The sequence below is a fragment of the Onychomys torridus genome, chromosome 8 (genome assembly GCF_903995425.1).
Source record: "Onychomys torridus chromosome 8, mOncTor1.1, whole genome shotgun sequence".
NCBI classification, from domain to species: domain Eukaryota; kingdom Metazoa; phylum Chordata; class Mammalia; order Rodentia; family Cricetidae; genus Onychomys; species Onychomys torridus.
In genome coordinates, this window is record NC_050450.1 from 34,179,599 (window position 1) to 34,204,426 (window position 24,828).

General features: G+C 43.1%; 1 protein-coding gene across 1 annotated transcript; it reads right to left on the bottom strand.

Annotated features, from left to right (window-relative positions):
* Positions 1 to 3,008: 3,008 nt before the first annotated feature.
* On the bottom strand, positions 3,009 to 10,923 carry Thg1l (tRNA-histidine guanylyltransferase 1 like). The gene is given in 7 exon segments (XM_036196524.1): positions 3,009 to 3,188; positions 3,190 to 3,237; positions 5,333 to 5,440; positions 6,500 to 6,588; positions 7,803 to 7,972; positions 9,372 to 9,548; positions 10,712 to 10,923. Coding segments are annotated over 7 exon segments (897 nt in total). The 5' UTR covers positions 10,903 to 10,923; the 3' UTR covers positions 3,009 to 3,074.
* Positions 10,924 to 24,828: the final 13,905 nt, after the last annotated feature.

Below are 24,828 nucleotides of genomic sequence, written 5' to 3' on the forward strand. Positions count from 1 at the left end.
CACAGACGACTGATAGGTTGAGGCCGTCCTCTGACCTTTCTTTTTTTTTTTTTTTGTTACTGAAGTAGATACTATTTCTTAGTTCTCATTTAACCCCTCCCATTGACATTTACTATCTTTTCTGAATCTGAGATCTAACGTCAACAAAATACGCAATTAGGGGCAAATTATTCAAAAACAAAGCCAACATTCTGGAGGCAGTACAAAAATTGACCATTTATTTAAAAAAAAAAAAAAACCTCATTGATCTTAACTGACAGCTTTAGGGTGTTTGTTCCTGCGGGCTAGACCCTGAGACCTGCATTTTAAAGTCCCAGGGCATTCTCTGTTTGAGCTGGAGGCATCAGACAGGAGAACAGGGCATATCCCATTTCGCTCTCCTGTTAAGTACTACTCCTGACAGGGGTTGAGTTAGCCTGTCTAGGCTCAAATTATTGAGCCTCTTTGGGGTTTTCCTGTCATTTGAAATGTGACAGGAAGGGTACAGAACCCCAGTCCTCTGGAAGAGCAGCCAGTGCTCTTACCCATGAGCCATCTCTCCAGTCCCAAACTATTTTTTTTTAAGTGCGTGTCCTGTAATAGTACCTTCTCAATCCAGCGGAGCCGACCTATTTCCCGCCATCTCCAGCCACACAGGTCACTCTCCTCACCGCCACCACCTTCTCAAGGCATCGCCCAGTCTGAAGTCTACACTAGCTGCTTTGTGGTCTTATTTACTTTCTGTAAGTTTGAAAATGTGACCCAAAAGGATACTTGAGTATCTTCAAGACAAAGACGAAAATTAACACGAGACTGTGAGAAGTGCAGTGGGAAGAAATCACACAAAACTGAAATCAAGCATTGGGGCAGTGATGGTTTCCTTTTTTAAAAAGATTTGTTTACTGTTATGTGCATTGGTGTTTTGCCTGCATGTATGTCTGTGTGAGGGTATCTGATCCCTTGGAACTGAAGTTACAGACAGTTGTGAGCTGCCACGAGGGTGCTGGGAATTGAACCCCGGTTGCTGGAAGAGCAGCCAAGTGCTCTTAACCGCTGAGCCATCTCTCCAGGCACCAGTACTAAACCTAGTTTATTGCTTTAAAATCCCCTTCGTGAGTGAAAACCTCCAAGTCGCGTAACTACCAGTAAATGACTGTCTTAGGACAAGTCCAGAGATGGGCAGGCTTCCCAGTATCTTCGGAAAGCACAAACTTTCTCTAGGGGTTGTCATGAAACTTGGTTTTTATTCCCTACTCATCCAATTTTGATATAAAATGCTATCGACTCACCATTAAGTTAAGCTTGCTCATCAAGAGCTAATGATCTCACCACCTCATCAGTGTGCTGAGGGAACTGCTTGCTAAAAGCGCTACAATGCTGACGGCCATGTATCAGAAGCCTTTGGGCTTAAAAAAATCACATTGCTGAGTCCCAAATATCCACATGGGTGTCTTACACTGACACTTCAAAATTAAGCATTCAAACTAACATTCTTAAAATGTATCCAGAAGTCTCTCTCTGGATGTCTGCCATGTCGGTACATACACCCTAGCCTTCTCAAAGACATACCCACAAGTTAGACTCACTCTGTAGAAACCAGTTAAGTAGGCCAAGGAGTTGAAATCTTTATTATACTTTTTCCCCCCCTTAAAAAGATTTTAGCAGTTACCAAACATGAGCTCTCTTCCTTCTTCCTGGGGAGTGGGGGGAAGAGGAAGGGAAAAAATGGCATCAGCAGATGGGGTGTCAATTAGTGAGGGATGAGGCCAGACGCTGCACTTTCAAAAATACATTTTCTTCTTGGCTGTCAATTCTGCAATCCAGACCAGGAAGCAGGACATGGGCTGTCTTTTAATTAATTCCTGATAGAGGCAAGTAATCTTTTTCCTCTAAAATATAAAACAAGGTCAAGAGGAAACGTGACTTTCCCACTGAGTCCAACACACCTTGGCAACAACTGATTTCCATTACTACTCTGTCCCCTTGCCGACTCCATCCCACCATAAGCAGGAGGGGCTATTTTAAAACCTCTGAAATTCCAAGGCTACACAGAGAAACCCTGTCTTGAAAAAGAAAAAAAAAAAAAAAAAACAAGAAAAAAAAACCCAAACCTCTGAAATCAATAGAGCCCCCAAGCACAACTCCAACCTTTTTTACAGTCTTGCCATGTAGTCCAGCTTGGCTTCAAACGTTTGCTCTTCCTGCCTCAACCTCCTGAGAGCTGGGACTAGGCTAAACCACCGTATCAGGCCTCCTGGTGCTTCTGAATTCAAATGTTACGGTTCTGACTGCATTGAGGCTATTTGAAAATTAACCCAAAGTCAGCTTTTCCAACTCAAGTACTTCCGGTGTCCATGGAGTAGCTGTTTCTCCATCCTCATTCACACACACACATATAGCTCTCCAAAATACCTTTTCTTCAGAAGAGTTAAGTGACTGGAAACTATGTCCCTGGTCAGCGATGATGATGATCATGCTAACGGTTCCAGAAAAATCAATCCTGGGATGGTGCAGGACACCCAAACCACTCCTTATGTGTTCGGCTGGAGCTGCCGCCCTGGGGAACTGGCACAAAGCCTCAAGTGTTCCCTGGGATCCCTCAATCTGGAGGCATCGTGCAGGCAGGAACCCATATTTAACTTCACGCTGAAGAGGAGCATAAGTACATGGCTGTCAGGAGTGGGATTTTTCAGTCACCACGTTCCCTAGTTAAGAAAGGTGGGTGAGGGTAAAGTTTCGGCTCCTCTTCTATCAGAGGTGAAAAGAGGCGACAGGTTTTTGAAAGGCTCATGCCACAGCTAAAAATGACTCCGCCAGCAAAGCATTAATAGTTCTTTTATAAAAATAGGATCATGATTTTGAAAAGAGCCAAAGAAGTCATGTTCTAACACCGTAAAAAAAAAAGGTATTCTGTTTAAGCACAGTAAGATACACTGGGGCCCCGTCCATTGCTTCTTTCTCTGTCTCCACCCAGGTCCAGCCACACCACTCCTTTCAGTGTTCTTGGGGCTAGGAATGCTCGAGCCACCTAGGAGGAGACTCAGGGAGCCCTGCATGGGTAAGCACGGCAGAACTGCAGGGTGCAGGGTGCAGGGTCAGTTCCCTTCCTCCAGAATGTCTGGGTGTTCCTTCCAGAAAGCATCCCCTATGAGGTCGCAGTACAAGGGCAGTGGCCTGGTTCTGGTCCGGGTTACGGTCATCTTTTTCCCCCTCCATTTCTTCTGGAAGCCTAATTTCTTGTGTCTTGACTTCATCCACCTATGGACAAAAGTAGGGACAGTGTTGTGAGTGGGATAGTGACACAAAGAGAATTATGGGAGAAATTCACCTTTTTACTTGATATGCCACTGACTGTTAAGAGTTTTATCAACAGGGTAGACATCTTTCTTTCTAAGTAGAAATACAATTAGGTTGGCATGGAGCATGCACCTTTAATCCCAGCATTTGAGAGACAGACAGATTTTTATGGGTTGAAGTCTAGTCTGGCCCTGCATAGTGCATTTTAGGCCAGACAGGGCTACACAGTGAGCTCCTGACTCAAAAACAAACAGAATGAAACAGTACTTTTAGGGCCGTGGCTGGAGATTTGTGGTAGAGTTCCTCTCTAGCATATGTCAGGCCCTGGGTTGATCCTTAGCAACACAAAATTTTCAACAACAACAACAACAACAGTTGTAAAAAGATCACTTTACTGTATTATGAAGAGTGGCTGTGATGACTGGCTTTAATGTCATCTTGCCACCAACTAGAATCATTTGAGTAGGAAGACTCACTCACCTGAGGAATTTTCCAGTCTGTCTTACCTGACATGGAAGAGCTACTCTCAGTGTGGGTGGCACTTTCTGGTACCAAACCCAGCTCCCAGCACTGACTTGGGACCAGCAATCCAGGAGCCTTGCAGGTTTTCAGTGCCAAGGTGGGACTACTGAGCCACCCAGCCCAGTGAACTGTGCAATTACAGGGTTCTCTCCCTTGCCAGTGTGAGATAAGCCCTGAGGGACAACTCCAACTGCTGAGACACCTAGCCCAAGAACCAGGGGTCCTCATCCTCTTAGGTGAAAGACAACTGTTGTACTATGTTAGTGTAAGTTGATTTAATAACACACACACACACACACACATAGTACATATTCATACTTATATTTATATTCATCCTATTATTCTGTTTCTCCAGAGGCACCGACTAACACAGCAGACTTAGGAACAAAGGGGACTCATTTCCTAGTTAGCACTGACTATGGAACTGAAGGCATTTTCCTCTGCCCACATAAGCATCCAAAGCTGTACCAAAGGACAAATATGTAAGAAAAAACAAATACATGAGCTGAGGTTGCCAGTGGGGCCGATGGCTCTCAAGGTACCTTTAGTTCTTGAAAGCACTCATTCAGAAATAACTAACACTAAAATAAATCAATTTAAATAAAATAAGTATGCCTATGAGCTGACAGCAGAGAAAATATTGGTGGAATTAAGTATAGCGCATCCAAGAATACTAAGGCAAGTATGAATTTCTGGGGGAATCTCAGGAAATTGCTGAAAGCCAAAGTCTCTTTTGCTACCTCTATCCCTGTTTTATAGTATCTCTTAGTGCTCAGTACTTGGGCTGTCTTGGAGTGGATGGACCACTTAATGATACGGGGAAGAGTATTTTTTTAAATGTTTTATGGAAGCAAAATTCTTCCAATCTATAGTCTACTCCTTAAAAAATATTTATTTTATTTTTTAAGATAGAGTCTCACTATTGTAGCCCTGACTGGCCTAGAACTCATTATGTAGACCAGACTGGCCTTAAACTCAGAGTTCTGTCCGTCTCTGCCTCCCGTGTGCTGGGATTAAAGATGTGCGCCACCACACCTGGCTTATTTTTACTTTATATGTGTGAGTTATTTTGCTTCTGTGTATGTACATAGGGATACCACATACATGCTATGCCTGAGGTCAGAAGGAGGTACTCAATCTCCTGGGACTAGAGTTACAAATGATGGTGAGCCACCATGTGGGTGCTGGGAACTGAACCCGGGTGCTCTAGAAAGGAACAAATGCTCTTAACTGCTGGGCCATCTCTCCAGCTCATACTTTGCCCGTTAAGAGGGTTTATTTGATATGAGGACACAGAAAACAAGGACTAATTTAAAATTCTGTGATACTATTTATATCGACCATGAGAGATTCCAGGCCACTGCTGACTGAAAAAATGAGCATCCAAACTGTTCCTCTCCAGAGCCTCCTTTTGGAAAGTGTCGATGCCACATTAGCACCTTACCCAGACATGGGGTGGTGGGCAAAACAAAACCTGGGGGAGACTAGGGCTCTCATGTCCTGATCACCATTTTCTCTGAACATGTAGCCTTACCTTTTGCCACACCAACACCGTCCCTTTCCTATACATCTGTGGCTCATCATTGTAATTGATGTGGAACTGAGAGAACAGGATCTCATTCTTGTCTGCTGTCACAGTTCCCTGAGGAAACGCAAAGAGAGAAAAAGCTCAGTTGGTCTTTCTCTTACAAGCCCACCACCCAGGAGGATTGTTAGATAGAGCTCATCGTACTGTTACCTAATGGATTTTCATTTGAATTAAAATTCCAATCACTCTACCGCTGAGCTATGCCCCTGACATTCTAATCTAATGGAGATTATTACTAGCCCCTGTATCCTAATCTAATCTAGATGTCTACATTCATCCCCCTTCTGCTGTAAACTCCAGTTTGCCAACAGTAATCAAGAACTCTATATATAAACTTGGGCGTTAATGTTTCTTACTTGATCTCAACGTCACCTCCATTTCCGGGAATAAAAAACGGAGGAAGGCTGTCTTTACCCTTCTAAGAGGAAGCAAACTCTGAGGTGGGCTCTAACTAGACACGGCTGCTGGCACTCCCACTGGTGTGAAGTCTCCACTACTGACAGTATTAGTAAAGACAACTACCTCAGTAATCACAAAGTAGGAGACCTATCAGGACCTGTCACAGTGCATCACTCACTGGAGAACCAGTCACCCCACAGGCAACAGTGTCATCTCAGAAGGAAGGCCAGGTACTTACTCAGCACTTACTTCCCCATGGGTTAATGCATCAAGGCATGTTCTTGCTATAAACCTATGAGGTAAGAACTATTACTTCTAAATTTTACTGAGGCGGAAAGGATTCACAGAAGTATGGTTATTTGACTCTCAGAGCACTGACTGTCACTATACTCAGGGGTTCTAAACCTAAGAAGCAACAGGAGCCCAAGAGGACCCGGCATGAGGGAAGAGGCCGCACAGGACTATGGAGAGGAGCTCATGCACGTCTAAAGAGGGGAGCGAAGCTGCAGCTGTAGCCAAGTGTAAACATGCTGTCACAGCAGCCTAGGGGGAGTAATAATCAATTCCTGCTGACAGCAAGCAAGGCAAGAGCGTCTGCCACTGAGATCTCTAGAGCCTTTCAAAATGGACCTATAAAGGAAGCTACGGAACCACAGAGAACATTCCAGAAATGTTATGAGAGATCAGCTGTGTTTCTGTGTAGGATCTTTATACCTTTAATCTCTCCTGGGCTTGGACTGGTGTTAGTCCAGACTGCTGGATAAGGGCCCAGAAAACTGTATTATAAAGATTATTGATATGACCTGTGAGGAAAACAAAATAACATTTATATATACTGAATCATAGTTATATATAAACATATTTTATTATGTATTATACTATATGTACTGTGTTTTACATATAGACTATGCTTCCAGGAACCCTCAACCCAGCTTCTCTCCGCTTTAAAGTACACAGATCTCAGAGACATTCAGTGGCTTGCCCAGTCTGCCTACACAGGGAACAGATGGGGAAAGGGCTAGGCATGTAAAACTTATTTCCTGAAGCCAGCTTCAAGTGGTCATTTCAGTAATGCCTTATGCAAATATGTTGACTTAGGTGTTCATTCTAGAAACATTTTCCAAGCAACCTGATTCATACTATTTCAATTTCGTTTCCAATTTTTCTGGCAAAATAAAAACATGCAACTACCAGCCTCATTGTAGTCATGTAAGGCAGGCATCACAACACAAATGCCACTGATGCTGGCACTAATGCTCTATAAGTTCACAGAGCAGTGGGGAACGGCAGGGGACTGGCAGGGAACAGCAGGTACTGCGCAGCAAAAAGGTAGCTGCCACCACACAGGCTCTGCATAAACGGCATGGAAATGCAAGACTGCCTTATCTTTAGATTTTAGAAAGCAAACAGGAGCTGGAGAAATGGCTAAGTGGGTAAGAGTTCTTGCTGTGCAAGCCGGAGGTCCTGAGTTTGGATGCCAGCACCTGTGTAAGAAGCTGGGCACAGCTACATGCACCTGGAACCCCGGAGCTGTTGGAGACAGGAGGATCTCTGCTGTCTGCCAGACTTGCTCCAGGAATAAGGCAGAGCAGAGTGACAGAGCAGGACATCCCACTTCCTCCTCTGGCTCTACAACACGTGCAGAGGCAAGCATAGGTAAGCACATGCATGCACGCACACACGCACACACGCACACACACACACACACACACACACACACACACCAGCGCAAACAACTACAGGTCATTTCCTTATAAAATTACCTAACTTTTCAAATATCGTTAACTAGTGTATGAGAGAGAGCTGGGTGTGGTGGCACACACACTCTTACACAGGCCTTTTAGAGCTGAGGCAGAATTTGAAGTCAGCCTGGGCTATAGAGAAGAGGGAAAAAAACCTTTTTTTTTTTTAATGCTTGATTCCAAACATGTACTAATGAGCCAAACTTGTATCAGATCCACAGCTTTAATGTACAGATCTGGCGTGTGACTTGAACTATGTCCATCGTGCCACTTACAGTCTGCCTGCCGCCAACTAAGGTAGTCCTTCAAGGTCTGGTTGCTAGGATACAACACGACTCTTCCATCAAATCCTGGGGGATACAGAAGGGGCTGGTCCTCAAAGTAATCCGGCCAATAAAACACATAACTGGAGGCGAACTGGGAGGCCACGAGAGTCATGAACTTACTTGCAAACGCAAGGCAGGTTGGGTAGAAGAAGGGAAGAGAAAGTGTTTGATATTAATTCGACACCAAGATAGGACCTGTGGATGCAACAGAGAAATTACACAAACTGTCCGACCAGCCAGAAGATAAAAGATATTCAGCTAAGACAAACTTTTAACATTTTGGCTGTATGTGCTGAATGTAGCCTGCGTCTACATAAGTGACTCACTGTCTTAGTCTGGGTTACTATTACTGCAATGAAACACCATGACCAAAAGCAACTCGGACAGGAAAGGGTTTATTTGGCTTACACTTCCATATCACTGTCCATCATCGAAGGAAGTCAGGACAGGAAGTCAGAGCAGGAAGTCAGGACAGGAACCCACGTAGAGCAGGAGCCTGGAGGCAGGGGCTGATGCAAAGGCCATGGAGGGGTGCTACTTCCTGGCTTGCTCACCATGGCTAGCTCAGCCTGCTTTCTTATAGAACCCAGGATCACCAGCCCAGGGATGGCACCACCCATATGATCTGGGCTCTTCCTCTATCACTCACTAAGTAAGAAAATGCCTGACAGGCTTGTCTACAGCTGGATCTTCTGGAGGCAATTCTTTTTTTTTTTTTTTTCCCCTTTGGTTTTTCGAGACAGGGTTTCTCTGTGTAGCTTTACAGGGTTTCTCAGTGTAGCTTTGCGCCTTCCCTGGATCTCGCTTGGTAGACCAGGCTGGCCTCGAACTCACAAAGATCTGCCTGCCTCTGCCTCCCGAGTGCTGGGATTAAAGGCGTGCGCCACCACCGCACGGCCTGAAGGCAATTCTTAATTGAGGTTCCTTCTCAGAGGTCTTGAGCTTGGATCAAATTGACATAAAACTATCCAGCACACTCCAAAATTTCCTCCATAGGATGTAGTATAAATTTATGGTTCAAGATTTTGTTGTTTTTCTTTTGGGGTTTTGGTATTGTTTTCAGTCTTGGCAGAAAGGAAACCAATATTTTAAAAACATACCAATTCATCATATAATTTGATTCCTCTAAGAGTTTCAACATACTACCAAATTAAGTATCAAATCTATTTTCTTAGTTAAAAGTTTAAATAATACTTCAGTACATGGAAAGAATGACACTGGCCCAGCTACCTAGGAATCACTAACACTCTATTTTTCTTCTCTCTGTTTACAGTCTAAGTAGTCAATGTAAGTCAGCCTGGGAGCTGGACTGATGGGAAAGAATCAGATAAAGAAAGCATCTGAAAACAATAGATAGCACAAGAATGCTCAGACCTCAATTGAAGGAAACAGCCAAAATAGGAAATGTGCACTCTGTAGATGCAACATCACCCAAAATATTAAACTCTCAGCTGTTGTCAAGATAAACAGGAGAGCAGAGAAAAAACACCCTCATGGAGGGCTGGTTTTGGAACTCACCTGGCTCTTCTTTTAAACCAATTGCTTTTCCGCCTGAACACAAAGCTGTACTCATCACTCTGTCCATATGCAATCACAATGTCCTCCAGCTCCTCCATTACTGTCTGGGCACATTTGGTCATCAGATTGAGAGCTCGACTGTCATTCGGTTTTGCAAAGTTGTGCTTCTCAGCAAACCTTCATAGAGAAAAGAGAAGGGCACAGACAGTGCAGAGTCGGTCATTACCACATCATTTCACAGAGCAGTTAAGAGAGGATGATACTGGAAGTGTGCTGCTAGCTACAGCTTAACATATTTACTTGAGAACTGCGGCTTAGATGGAGAAATAGCTCAGTAGGTTAACTGTCTTATAAATATGAAGACCAAATTCTATCCCTGAATCATAAAGGGGGGGGGCGGTGTTTCTGGCATCCACATGTAATCCCAGTGCTGGGGAAGAGGAGACAAAAGGACTAGATGACAACCAAGCTAGAATACTTGGTGAGTTCTAAGGAAGTTTCATGAGCAACCCTGTCTCAAAAAAGACAAGGTGGACAGGAATGAGGAGTGGTACCCAAAAACTGACCACACACTTACATATACATAAACACACACACACACACACACACACACACACACACACACACACACACACATACACACAAATGCAAGTTTTTCTTTCTTGCTTTTAACCAATTGAAAAAATAGGGATTCAATTGCTAGGCTTCAATTCACTTTCCTGTGGCGTTCACCTTACTGGGTAAATAGAAGACGTTACCTTATTAGTCCTGATGATTAGGAGATCAAAATGCAATTATGCCTGGCTCTTATTAAGTGCTCAGTACACACTATGTGTACTTATACAGTTATAAAATAATAATAACTAGTAATAACATAGCACTTTATTGAAACTAAGTCCCCATCGGTTTACTTTGCCTCCCTCTTTTTTTCCCCTTACTATAGTGCAGTCAGTCCATGTAATATGAAACTGACAATGAGAAAGGGATATACTATCAACTCCTGCCCACAGGTAGGCTTGGGCAGGGCTCTTAACAGTGAGCCCTCAAAGAAAACAGAAGGGCTGCACACTTGGCTGAAGTTTAAGTAGTGGCCCAGGAAGTGACTTTTCCCCCCACGACAAATTTCTTGCAAACTGGTTTCTACTTATCTTCACTAACTACACTATTCGGCCCCTTTTAAATATCCCAGCCAGGAGGCAGCAAATTCTGACCGTAGCAAGCCCTTCCGGTGACGCTCAATGCTGAGTGCTCATTGGCTGCTGCGTTGCCCCAGTAACTGGGCGCGGCGCATTTCCCGGAAGTGCAGGCGCCTCACGCGGTCTCCCGCCCCATCAGCTCACCGGTGGAAATTCCGGCCGTCCAGCCGCACCACAACCCAGCAGTGTGGCAAGCAGGTATCGTCAGCCTCAAAATCCCGCACGTACTCAAACTTGCTCTTGGCCATGGTCACCCCAAACCTCAGGAACCGTCTCAAGGTAACGGAAGTAGCGGCCAAGCGACTGCCGAGCTCAGCAGCGTTGAAAAGCCACATTCCCCATGGGGAAGCACTGGATGGGCCCCACCCCGGAAGTTCCTGTCGCTGACGGAGCCGCTCTAGCCATGGTGGAGGCTTCTCCCTCCACTCTCCTGTCTTCAGCCGGTTGCCAGGACTGTGTTCCCCAGCCTGCAACAAATCACTCTCGCGAAGCTGTCAAACGTTGTTTTGTGACCAAGTTTGAAAGTGTAGTTGTGACTTTTGTCTCCCTCTTTTTTACAAATTATTTCTAAGTACCATTTATAAATTCTTTGCAAATACTGAAATACACTAAATTATCACTTTACAGCTCTGTAGATATAGGTCCTTCCAGATTCTTCTCAATAAATTTAAACAAAGAACATAAAATAGAAATCAGTCTTCTGTACAATTTTGTATTTTCTTCCATTGACCTTGTTTGTTCTTTGCAGTTGTATTTACTGGTTGTTCCGAAGAAGTGTGATTTAAACAAAGAAAGGACAGCTCAGTCTATAAAGGTGCTTGACACCAAGTGTGATGACTTAAGTTTGGTCCCTGGAAGCCACATGGTGGGACCTTCCTTTCTCGGGCTTCCTGGTAGCTAATACCTGAGGCATGCTATCCTGCCATATGCCATTAGATGAATTTTGTACGTGTATGAGCTTGTGTGCATCTGTGTTTATGTGTATGTGGAAGTCAGAGATGGACATCAAGTGTCCTCCTCAGTCCCTTTCCCTCTAATTTTTGAGACTGTCTCTCGCTGATTCAGCTAGACTAGGTGGCCAGCAAATCTTAGGGAGCCTTCTGTCTCTGCATCCCTAGTGCTGGGATTACAGGTATAAACTTCTACATCCCACTAGTTTATGTGAATGCTGGGAATTTGAACCTGGGTGTCTATACTTGCCTGGCAAGCATTTGAATTACTGAGCCATCTGCCCAGGCTTGAACTCATGAATTTTAAAAATGTGTTTCCCAGCTTTTCCCGTTAACACAGATGAAATAGCACCCTGTAAGCAGTAAGCATCGGTTCTCAGTTGCCAACACCACTCCTCATTAGAGCAAATTCCTAGAAGCAATAACGGCCTCCAAGTTAGAAAACACAAAGTGAGGCTGAGACACATGTTGCACCAGAAGGGGAAGAACCACTCAAAGTAATAAGAGGATGTGACAAAAATGAGCCTATGTGAGGGGTGCTTCCACCAGGTTCGAGCCTCAGTCAGAACTACGGTTATTGATTATGACACACAGCAAAGGTCAAAGCCCACAACATCATAACAGTACCCAAACAAGGAAAGCTGTGTTTGATGGTGTTGGAGGTAATTGTTACACTAACCACTAACTTCTTTGTTTTGTTTTTGTTTTTTGAGACAGGGTTTTTCTGTGTAGCTTTGGAGCCTGTCCTGGAACTCACTCTGTAGCCCAGGGTGGCCTCTAACTCACAGAGATCCACCTGCCTCCGCCTCCCAAGTGCTGGGATTAATGGTGTGAGCCACCATTGCCCAGCCTGGTGATTGGTTATTAAAAGAAACAAGGCATTTGCCTTGTCTCTCATTTATAATTCAATGCCAGGTGATGATTACAAAAGAATGCTGACTAGCTTCAAATATGGAATGGTGGGCTCAGATAATCAAGTTTTTCTATGAAATAATTCAAATGTGGATCACTAATGGATACTAAAACTGATTTATATAATTTGTGGAAAATGCCATATTCTCCAAGTCTGGTGGTATTGTCTCACAAATTGTTTGCTAGTCACAAAAAAGGAAAACACAGTCATGAGCAAGGGGACTTGTTGCCTTCAGCCAGTCACCAAGCCAATGCCATTGATTTTGCTAAAACGGGCAGCCACTGGAGATCCTGGTCAGCACAACATGACAGACACAAGGTTGGTTAGAGTTGACTGAAGTATCGAACCAGTGGGTCACACTCTTCTCCACATCTTAAAATCGGAGGATACTTTTGAAATTGCCAAGTCCCAGGCTTCCTACAGAACCTTTTCAAGTATGAGCCAGGCAATAGTGCATTTTCTTTCTTTTAAATAATTTTCTCCTTGCATCTTTTTAAAGGAGATTTCCTTTTTTATTGCTTGTGTAGTCATGTGTACTTAAGAAGACCAGAGGAGGGTGTGAGGTCCCTTGTAGCTGGAGTTACAGTTGTTTGTGAGACCCCAGATGTGGGTGCAGGGAATTGAACTCCAGTCCTCTGAAATAGCAGCAAGTGCACTTAACCAATGAGCCATCTCTGCCACACCTTTTTCGTCTCTTAAGACTTAAAAAGTTAAAACAAAACAAAACAAAACAAAAAACCCCATAGATGAAAACCTTAGTGTGCATACTAGGATAGTAGGGTAAGTTAGCATAGTTATTGGGTAGGTGTACTACATAGGTTTGTGTCAAGATATACACCAAATCCTAGTATTGACTTGCCCAGAAACTCCCACTTTCTTCCCATCCACTTATCTATCAAATCCTTAGTGGTTTTGTAGTGGCTCTGAGGTTTCTATTGGTTTGTGAGTTGAACTTAAAACTGTGTTTACCTTCCTGGTTTCTGCCACAAATGAGGTAGGAATCACCACAGGACTCTCCAGGAGCTCGGGCCAATACCAGTGTTCTACTGTATTTGTTTTATGAATGTTTTTATTAGTGTGTGGCAACTGTACAAAATAATGGACATCATGTTCATACATGCATGTAACATATTCTGATTATATTCATCCCGTTATACTCCCCTATTCATCACACATATTCTGCTTGATCCCATTCCTTTCCTTAATATTTCCTCTTCTAGTTACACATATTTTTTAGAGTCCACATATGAGAGAAAAAATGCAGCTTTTTGTGTCTCACTTATTCCTCTCGGTTGTTAGCTCCTGCTGCTGTGATAAATAAGCCCAAATAGGAAGAATTTATCCAGCTTATGATTTCAGTTCACTGTGTTGGGGAAGGGTCTAGTGGAGCACCACAGCCCACTTCATGGCATCCAGGAGAAAGCCTGGGGGAGAAAGTCTGTGTTCTAATAACACAGCCGTCTCAGTTATCTTAGCCAGGGTTGTCATTGTTGTGGTGAGACACCGTGACTCAAAACAACTTGGGGAGGGAAGGGGCTATTTGACTCACAGGTTACAGCCCAGTGTCAAAAGAAGTCAAGGCAGGAACTGACTTGGAAGGCTGGCTTGCTGCTCAGTTTGCTCTCTTCTTCCCTTTCCCTCCCCCCCTCCTTTTTTTAAGTACAAGGTCTCACTATGTATTTCTATGTGTCTTGAAACTGAAACTCACTGTGTAGACCAGGTTGGCCTCAAACTCACAGAGGTCCTTCCTCCTCTGCCTCCTGAGTGCTGGGATTAAAAGCGTGTGCCACCGTGCCTGGCTCAGTTTGTTTCTTACACAATCCAGGACCACATTCCCAGGATGGCACTGTCTATAGTGAGCTGGGCTCTCCCACATGGAACATTAATCAAGCAAATGCTCCCACAGATAAGCCCAAGGCCAGCCTGATGGAGAAAATTCTTCAGCTGAGGTTCCCTCTTCACCAATTTGTGTCAAGATGACAAAAACTACCCAGCATGCTGTTCCAGATTGAAAAGGACTTCAAAGTCAAACCAAACACAATGTACAAATTCTGACTCAGTACTACCTTCAAAACTGCTATAAACACACTGGGGTAATCTAATTATAAGCTGTCATTAATCACCACTGTCTGAGTTTATTTCTTGCTCATCACTGCTTTTCTTCAGGGAGGCATTTTGATCCCCAAATTGTCTCAATGCAAAATCTAGGAAGTGATTTGAGAAGTTTCACCACTGGGTGGTGCAGCATCTTTTTTTTTTTTTTTCTGTTCATTATTTTTCTATTTTTATCAGTTTCATACACATATGTTGTAGAATATTATAGTAAGGTATGTTACTTTTGTTTATGTTGCATTTGTTTAACCCTGTGAAGCTGTGTTACTTTGCCTGTCTAGAACACCTGATGTTCTAATAAAGAACTGAATGGCCAATAGTGGGGCAGGAGACAGGAAAGGTGGGGCTGGCAGGCAGAGAGAACAAACAGAAGGAGAAAAGAGATGGAGAAGTGAAAGGAGGAAAAGCGGAGAAGGAGGAGGACTCCAGGAGCCAGCCACCGAGCTACACAGCCAGCCAAGTAAGATTTACAGAAGTAAGAGAATGGGAAAAGCCCAGAGGGAAAAGTAGATGGGATAATTTAAGTTAAAGAAAGATGGCAAGGAACAAGCCAAGCTATGGCAGGGCATTTATAATTAAGGATACAAATAAGCCTCTGTGTGTGATTTATTTGGGAGCTGGGTGGCGGGCCCCACAAAAGAGCCAAAACAAACAACAGCACAGTGTTCTGTGATCATCGTCACTCCCCATTATTGTCTTTATCTATCTCACACCCCTCATGAGCCCCCTTCTTCCCCAACTCTTCTCCTGCACCTGCTCTCACACCTTGTTTTTCTTGGCACAGGTCTTGTGCATGCATGTAGCCACAGCTTCGAGTGCTCCTCGCTGTGATAGCTGCCCCATTATCGGGAGACAGTGTTTCATGGCACTCCTCTCCATCTTTCTTTCTGCCCTCCCTTCCATGATGTTCCCGGGCCTTGGCGCCAGCAGGGAGTATTCTCCTCCTATGCAGAACGGGAGAGTAAGTAATTGGAGCAGTAATGCAATCCACTGGAAAGGTTCGTAATCAAAAGGAGAGACTTATGGAAGGTAACAGCTATGTGCTTGTATCGGAGACTAAACTGGGAGATACTGGAAGTATCTGGCAAGGTAAATATAGGTTGCCAGAAAAGACTAAAGTGGCAGAATGTTAGATTAATTCTAAAGGTTGACATAGGGACATACATTGTATTATGTTCTATATGTACATATAGAGAAATTATGTCCCTTCCTGCCAAAATATCTTAAAATGCAAACAGACATCCCGTGGCTGTAACTTTATTTGGTCCATTTTGAAGGATCTTCTCAGTGCCTGGCCGTGAACTGGTCACATCTCACACACAAGCTCACACACTGCACATCGCCCTCAGAGGTTGAGGCCTCCAGTTTTGGTATGCAGCTTCTGTCTCCAGTGGCTACGGGTCTCATCACTGCCTCTTGATTCCAGACAGGCAGAAGAAAGGAAAGAGGCAGCCAAAGGCCATACCTCCCCGTGAATCATTTCTCTTTATGGGTTTTTCACTAAAGCGGGACAAATTCTGCTTGCTTATTTCTGGCCTTTCTTATCTTCAGGAGACATGAGGACATGCAGTTCTTTTAGCCTGGCGCCTGGCTGTCAACAACAAGGGGGATTTTTTTTTCTGTTTTTTTTTTTTTTTAAATGCCAACATGTTTTTGTTATATTTCTATTTCTGAGACATTTCCATTCAGAAACCACTTCAGTAAGATTTGGCCGATTTTCCCTTAACCTAAGCTTATTTTGAGAAAAGCTTAGATTATAGAGTTTATTATAAAAATCAGCTATTTGTTTTTACATTGCTGCTGATCAACCATAAAGACCCCAAACTGGGAATTACAGCAGATGGCACTGAAAATAAACCAGCACCTCTTTGTGTAGCCTGTTTTGCAAAGTGAAAAATATTTAACGCGTTGTTAAAAATGGTCTTGGGCTGGCAAGATGGCTGGGCAGAAAAAGGTTCCTGCCACCAAGTCTGATGACTCAAGTTAGAACCTTGGAACACTACATGGAGAAAGAAGAGAGCCCACTGCCCCAAGTTATCTTCTGACCCCCATGTGCACATCATGGCATGCAGATCCCCCCAGCACACACACAAATACACACATGCTTAAAATGTGTGAAGGGCTGGAGAGACAGCTTAGTGGTTAAGAGTACTTGTTGCTCTTGCAGAGGACCTGGACTCAGTTCCCAGCACCTACATGGGAGCTCACAACCACCTGTAAATCAAGTTCTAGGGGAATCAGCAATGTCTTTGTGGGAACCTGCATACATGTGGTATACACACACACACACACACACACACACACACTCAGACCCACACACTTACACTTAAAGTAAAATCCTTTAAAAAATTTAGCTGGGCAATGGTGGTGCATGCCTTTTATCCCAGCAACTGGGAGGTAGAGGCAGGCAGATCTCTGTGAGTTCGAGGCCAGCCTGGTCTACAGAATGAGTTCCAGGACAAGCTCCAAAGCTACACAGAGAAACCCCGTCTCAAAAAAAAAAACCAACCAAACAAACAAAAATTTAAAAAACTTTATTTGAAAGGTTTTCAATGTAAATATTAGAACAACATACTTATTTCTCATCTTGTTTTCATGTTCTATTTTTAAGTATGCCTTACAAAAGCAAACATCAAATAAAAATACTCTCGATTAGTACGTCAGTATCTCGAATGTCAAGGTAACAGGTTAATGCCTAGTGTTCAGTTTCTGCAAGCACTAATTTTACACACTCAAATGTTTGATAATTTTGGGTGGCAGAGTGATGTAAATGATAAAATAAATGTATAAGATATGAAAGTTAGCACAGGAACAATCTGTCTACATAAATATGGGAAATAGTTCTGTTTTCTTTGGCTCCACGTGTGGATTTATGCTGTCCTTAAACTTGATGAACAAAATCTCAAAAGAACATCTACTGATGGGAAACTAAAGCTGGGTAAGCAGATTTGCTGGAACTGGGGCAATTAATTCAAGACATTCACTTGCCAGCAAGAAAGTAGCCAAAGATGTAACGGCTCTTCCCCTTTCTTTTGAAAGGGCTTATTATAATGTTTCACCCTAAATTCCATTACACTAAAAGAACAAAACATGCAGTTTTCAAAGATATTTTAAAATAAAAATTAATGCTTCAACACACTGTGCTCTAGCTAAGTGAAATTTCACTCTTAATAGTTGGAAAGACTATGTAGATTGACCTCAGAGAATTTACAACAGGGTAGATGGAGAATTTGATGTCATCAGTATCTTCATCATCACTTCTAAGATCATCAAACTGGGTTCTGTCACCATCTCCAAGACCAAATGTGTCTTCTGTTTTGTTGATTTTAGTATGTCCTGAAAGTTCCCTATGTGCCTTCAGACTTCTAGTTTCATCTGCATTATACTACAATTGTATCCGCTTTGTTACCCGGATAGTCTCACAGACCAATCAGTATAAGATCTGAGATGTTTATGCAAGCCTTGTCCATCCTCTAGAAACATTAACTCTTATTTTACACTTTTACTCTTACCTCTGTTCCTGTTTTTAACGGTGTTTCTTTGGCATAATGATAAGGGCAGCCCTGGGGTAAGGCAGTGACTCATTTCTGCAAGCCATTGCTTTAATGGAAGGCTGGAAGTATCATCAGTGGTAGATCTTGGTTCACAAAGAGTAAATTAGGTTGGTTGGTTGGTTAGTTAGTTAGTTAGTTGTAAGACAGTTATCTTGGATCATGCACAGCTCATCTAGAAAAACAGAAAGAGAGGGAAAGAAAGGAAACCAGAAAATGTGTTGAGACTTTTTGGTAAAATGAAGCATTTATCTAATTATTCTTTATCAATAAAAAATTGGGAGTCAGATATGGTGTAAGAACCCAAATGATCAGAGAAGCAGCAGAGAAGCCACAGTGACCTCCTACCTCTTCCATTCCTCCACCCCACCCCACCCCCAAAAAAGGGCTGAGATCTTCCCTAAGTCCTGCATTATTACTTTCTACCTCTCTGGCCTCAGTCCTCCAAAACCTTTATGGTTAATTTTGGTCAGGTGGTGCTGGGCTGTGGAGGCTCCTAGCGAAGCTAAGGAGTGCGCACAGCTCCTTTGCTTCCTAAAAGGAATCTGGGACTTGTTGCATTTTCTGGTGTTAGCATTGAAGAAAAAAAAAACAAAACAAAACAGGCACCAGGAGAGCCTGGAAATCTTCATTTCTCCATGAGTCTCCTGAATTTGGGGTCTGTATCTGAGCGTTGAAGCCAGTGACTAGTTCTCTTGAGTAGCTGGCCCAAAAGAGGAGAAAGGTGTTGTGTGTCTCCAGACAGGGTGGAATCACATCACTGTCTTCCCTCACAGCCTGTGAGTCCTAGGAAAGGTCATGATAGGTTGAGTAAGGGTCTCAGAGGTTAGAGGGGGAGTCAGGAGCTAGGAGTTGCCTGTGGGAACACTGGGCAAACTTAGATGAAGTTGGAGACAGACAGCTGTTGTGGCCAGAGAGAGCTAAAGCTGTTCTTACCCCAAGAAGGCTGAGTAACAGTGGAGGGTCAGGGTGGTTCTAAGTGTCCCAGCACAATAACTTCACATGCACTTTCTAGCCTAAATGCTAAAAGCCAAATGCTACATACTTAAGGAGGGTTCTGCCTCCCCTCCCACCCAAGCCTCTACAGCACTCATGTCTGAGAGTAGCTGTACAGAGAATCTTGGAACCTGTCCATGTACCCCACCTCCACTCCAATCTGGTGGGTGGGAGCAGAATGAAAGAGTAGCGCCCATCTCCTATTGCAAGCCCTTCAGCAGAAAGCATGGTCTGTGCTGGAGCAGAGTGAGAAGTAAGGTTCCAGTAGCATCGAGGTCACAGAATGGAACAGCAAAATCAGAGGCCAAGTCATCAAAGTGAATGAAATATCACTGGATCTGCCAATGACGTGGATGAAGGATGAATCAGTAATTTGACAGGGTGCATTTTAGTGCATGCACTAACTAAAAAATCAATTGATAAATAGCATTTGATGTTTCATCTACCAAGTTAAGAGGAGTCACAAGCCAGTGATAATACAGATAGTTCCCATCTATTGAACACTTCCAAGTGCAGGATGATGCTGTTTAATAGCCCTTCATAGTCAGTTCTCCTGTTTGGGGGCTGGAGGCAGGTAAGATAGCCTCATTATGTATCCTGGCTGGCCTAAAACTTGCTATGTAGATCTGCCTGCCCCTACCTCCTGCGTGCTGGGATAAAAGATATGTGCCACCGTGTCCAGTAGACTCATCTTTATCCTGAGGGAAAAAAACCCATTTTACAAAGGAAAAAGTAGCTTTAAAATGTAAAAGAAGCTTAAAAAAATAGGGATTAAAGCTACACTTCTAGCATCATATTATCTCTTCAATTACTTACCATCTACCGTAATTACTTGATACTGAGCCACATATTCAAGATACAGCATATAGATTCATCCCCCAGCCTCCATGTTGGAAATCATTCTTCTTGTGTGTCAGCTAGGTACAAGTTAGGTACAAAAGCTTTGGGAGACACTATGAAAAACAAACAGGAAGTTGACAGACTTACCAGATGACCAGATGCTACCTATCCTCAAACAGGGGCTGTGCCAGAGGACCCACTCACAAAGCTCCAGAAGAACCAGCCTCTGAGGGAGGGCACAGAAGTTCTAAGTCTCTTTGAACTCACAAAATTGCCTTGTAAAACTTAGCATATGGGGAATGTGGCTGTAGAGTTGGTCACATCTGTTTTGTGAGAAAAAAAAATTAACACATAAACTAGAAATTCTACTTTGGGGTTTACACTCAACAGAACCCAAACCAACTTCTTCGGTGTTTTAAATTTTCTTTTTATCCTTCCCTCCCTCTCTCCCTCCCTCCCTTCTCCCTTCCTTCCTTCCTTCCTTCCTTCCTTCCTTCCTTCCTTCCTTCCTTCCTTCCTTCCTTCCTTCTTTCTTTCTTTCTTTCTTTCTTTCTTTCTTTCTTTCTTTCTTTCTTTCTTTCCCACGACAGGGTTTCTCCACGTAACCTTGGCTCTCCTGGAACTCACCAGGAGACCAGGCTGGCCTCAAACTCGGAGAACTACCTTCCTCTGCCTCCCAAGTTCTGGGATTAAAGGTTTTCTCCACACCACCACTGCCCTACTTAAATTTTCATTGTATGGATCTTTCACTTCCTTGGTTAGGTTTATTCCAAGGTCTTTCGTTTTGTGTTTTTGTGTTTGTTTGTTTTGGCTAATTGTGAATGAGATTGCTTCCCTAATAGCTTTCCCTCTAGGAAGATGACTAAATGTGCTAATTCTGTAGCCTACCACTTTCCTGAAAGTGCTTGTAGGCTTTAGGAGTGTCCTGGTAGAGGCTGAGGTCTCTCAGGTATAGAATCATGTCGTACACAAATAGAGATGCTTTGACTTCTTCCTTTCCTGTTTGTATCCCTTTTATTTCCCTCTGTGTCTTGTTGCTCTAGCTAGAACTTCAAGTACTCTGCTAAATAAGAGTGGTGAGAATGGACACCCTTGTCTTATTCCTGATCTTAGTGGGGAAAGGCTTGACTTTTTTTTCTCCATTTAAATTAATGGTGGTGATCTATTTGTTATATATAGATAGCCTTTCATATGTTGAGCTATATTCCCTCCATCCTGAGTTTCTTCAGGGTTTTTATCCTGAAGGGATATTGGATTTTGTTTGGATATGCAATCTGTTTTAGATTCCAAAGAGGCATATGTACACCCATGACTATAGCTAAGATGAGGCTATAGCCCAAATGTCCAATAATGGATGAATAGGCAAGATGAAATGTGGTACGGATTTATAACAAGATGTTAGTCACTCTGAAAAAGTAAGGAAACACTGATATATGCTATAATGTGGCTGAACATTGAGGGTGCCACACCACATAAACTAAGCAAGTCACAAAAACACAAATGGCATGTGGTTGTATCCATGTGACATGCCTGGGGTAATCAAGTTCACAGAGACTGAAAGTACAATACTGGTTGCTGGGGGAGAGGGTGATGGAGAGTTCTTTTGTTTAATAGATGCAGGATTTAGTTTTATAAGATGAAAAGAGGTCTGGGATTGGTTCACAATAATGTGGTTGTACTTAACTGAATTGTATGCTTTAAAAAGGTCAAAACGGTAAACTTTATGTATATTTTTCCACTATTAAAAATAAAGAATTCTGAACATGACAGGCATTTATGGTCTACATCTATACTGGCCTCTATTTTTTTTTAATTATTGCAATTACTTCAAAGGCCACTTTAATGGAAGGAGAAGTAATTGGCTTTTGTATGGAAGTCATATTTCAGTTCTTCTTCCTCCATGCTGACTCATTTCAATTTCACTAAGAGCTGCATTATGCAAATGAGATGCAGGTGGAAGAGGGAAAGAAGGATTGCCCCCGAATTCTCCTTCTCCCTCTGAACCACTCTAATCCAATTTCTGCCTGAGTCATGGGTGTGCTTCCAGGAAGGGCTGCTTAGTCCTGTCATAGTTTACAGAGAGAAGCATTAGGACATTCCAGGATGCACAAGGTTATGACATCTGGAATGAATATTCCAGATGTGAATAATTACAGAGCCTTGAGGTTTTTTTATTTTTTATTTTGAGGTGTTTCTTATATAGCTCAGAATGAGTGAATTTTATTTTAAGATAGTCATTGATTGTGTGTGTGTCCTTAAATGGATAGATATGGTCAACTGCACTATTCAGCAGAATTCCAGAAGGATTTAGTTGCTAGAAGGTCGGGGAAAAGAAGTTAGGAGAACAAAAATGGAACTAGATGTGCTTTTCTACTCCACTAGACTTTGCGGATTTGTTCCATGAATTTACTCAATCACTGGACAAATATTTCTTAACCTCCTACTACATTGCATGTTCAGTGAAACAATGAATTGTCGATGGTGCCTTATGGTCGGTTGAAATGATGGTTTAAGGCACGTTGCAGTCTCTGTGCTGTTTAGGGAGCTAGGATCACCCATGGGATTTTGCCCTGACAAAGCAATATTTAAATTGAGACCCAACATGACTCTGACAGCTTGTTTCACAGGCTCCAGGGTCTTCTGCTGAATGAACATTTTGCCCAGGCAGTTTGCTTGTATAAGATTCTGTAAAAGTACCCAGAACACAGGAATTTTCATGTCACGGATAAGACAATTCATAAATATCTACTGAATACCTCTGATATGTGAGAGGGAATACTTGTCTGGAAAGATATAATAAACAATGACAATAACTTCCAGGATGTGTTAGTCACTTTTCTTACTTCTGTGAGAAAATACCTGACAAAGAAAAACTTAAGAAAGGAAGGAAGAGTTGACTTGGGTTCACAGCTTGAAGGAATACAGTTTGCCATGGTGATAAACACATGGTAGTAGAAACTTCTGGCAGCTAGTCACATTGGATCTGCAGTGAAGCAAGAGAGATGAGTACTGGTACTCAAGTTGTTCTCCTCTCCCTTTCTATTCAGCCTGGAACCCTGGCACAGGAGATGGTGAGATCCACACTCAGGCTGAGTCTTGTCTCCTCAGTCAAACCTCTCTGGAAAGTCCCTCAAAAGACACACTCCAGAGGTGTATCTCCTAGGGGATTTCAAGCCCATTTAAATTGACAACAGGGTCTAACCATCACACAGGCAGAAGCCAAGAGTTTCCAAACCATTCTCTTACACAGGATCTCACTTTTTCCTCCCAATGAGTCTAAAGTTGAGTCAAGACAGATCCTCAACATCCTAAAAGAAACAGTTTGTGGGAGTGGGGGTTAATGAAGTGGCTTTTTAGCATTTGGCTTCTAGAACTGTAGTCAGTGTCCTCTGCACTACCCTGCTTCTTCCTGGTTTAAGGAACAAAGTAGATAGCCATAGTTTTTGATTACCCATCATTATCTTCCTATGTTTAGGTCATAGCAGTCCAACAGTCTGTTCCTATATGCAGACCATGTGACTCAGGTAGAGATAACCTTTTCTTGTCTTGGCTCCAAGGTGAGCATAGTGCAAATTAGCACAGAGGAGAGTTCCCCTTCCCAAGCAGACCCAGACCTTTTCTAGGAGAAGGTTTGGTCCATACAGCCCACTCTGGATACCCTGCTTGTCTTCTCTGTAATGAGTACAAATATCTGTGGTGGCCTTCCCAGTCTCTCAGACATGGATGGAGAGAATAAGAGATGCATATCCAACTCAAGCCAGGTCAATGAGCAAGTTCAGTGTTTCTCACTGGGCTCCTCTTCCATTAGAATTGCTACATAGGTGTTCACATTGCCTTCACCAGGGAAGAACATACTCAAGAATTAGGTCCCTTCTGGTCCTGTGGAACAATGCCTGAAGGATCTTCATGACTCCATGTGGTCACAGAATATCCCAGAGGAGTTCCAGTGAGGATCCAATAATGATGGTGTTCCAGAAACCAGAGGCCTTGAACCAGACCAGTGACTCATTGCAATGAACGTTTGCTAGTAAGGCTGATTGGGCAAAAGGGTATACTATGTGACATACTGCTCCCATGCCACCAGGACAAATGAAAAGATGTTAGGGAGTCAGGAAAGAGAGAAGTGAGGAGGTGTCTTGGTTGTTTTGGGGTTTTTGTTTGTTTGTTTGTTTGTTTTGTTTTTGTTTGCTTGCTTTTTTTGCTTTGGTTTTTTTCTTTTAATTTTCTTTTGTGTGTGTGTGTGGGGGGGTCACTGCAATGATGAGGGGGAGGATATGGAGTGACCAGGAGGTGAGCAGAATTGGGGGGCATGATGTGAAACTCCCAAAGAATCAATAAAGAAAGTAAATTTTCAAAATGAAAAAAAAAAGAATTAGGTCTCTGTCTTAGTTAAGGTTTCTATTGCTGTGATGAAACACCATGACCAAAGCAATTTGAGGAGGAAAGAGTTCATTTGGGATGCACTCCCACAGCACTGTTTATTGAAGGAAGTCAGAATAGGAACTCAAACAGGGCAGAAACCCTGAGTCAGGAGCTGATACAACAACCATGGAGGAGTGCTGCTTACTGGCTTTCTCAGCCTGCTTTCTTATAGAACCCAGGACCACCAGCCTAGGCATGGGCCCCACCCACAATGGGCTGGGTCCTCCTACTGCAATCACTAATTTAGAAAGTACCCTACAGGCCTGCCTACAACCTGATCTTCCAGAGGCATTTTCTTAATTGAGGCTCCCTCCTTTCTGATGACCTTAGCTTGTGTCCAGTTGACATAAAACTAGCCAGCACAGTCCATGAAGGGAAGGAAATCTGAGAGATTGAGAAGAAAATTTCTGATGACATTTCTGAGTGCCACAGTTGGACCAGAGACACCCCTGGAGTCCTCTAAGTGCCAGGAGAACA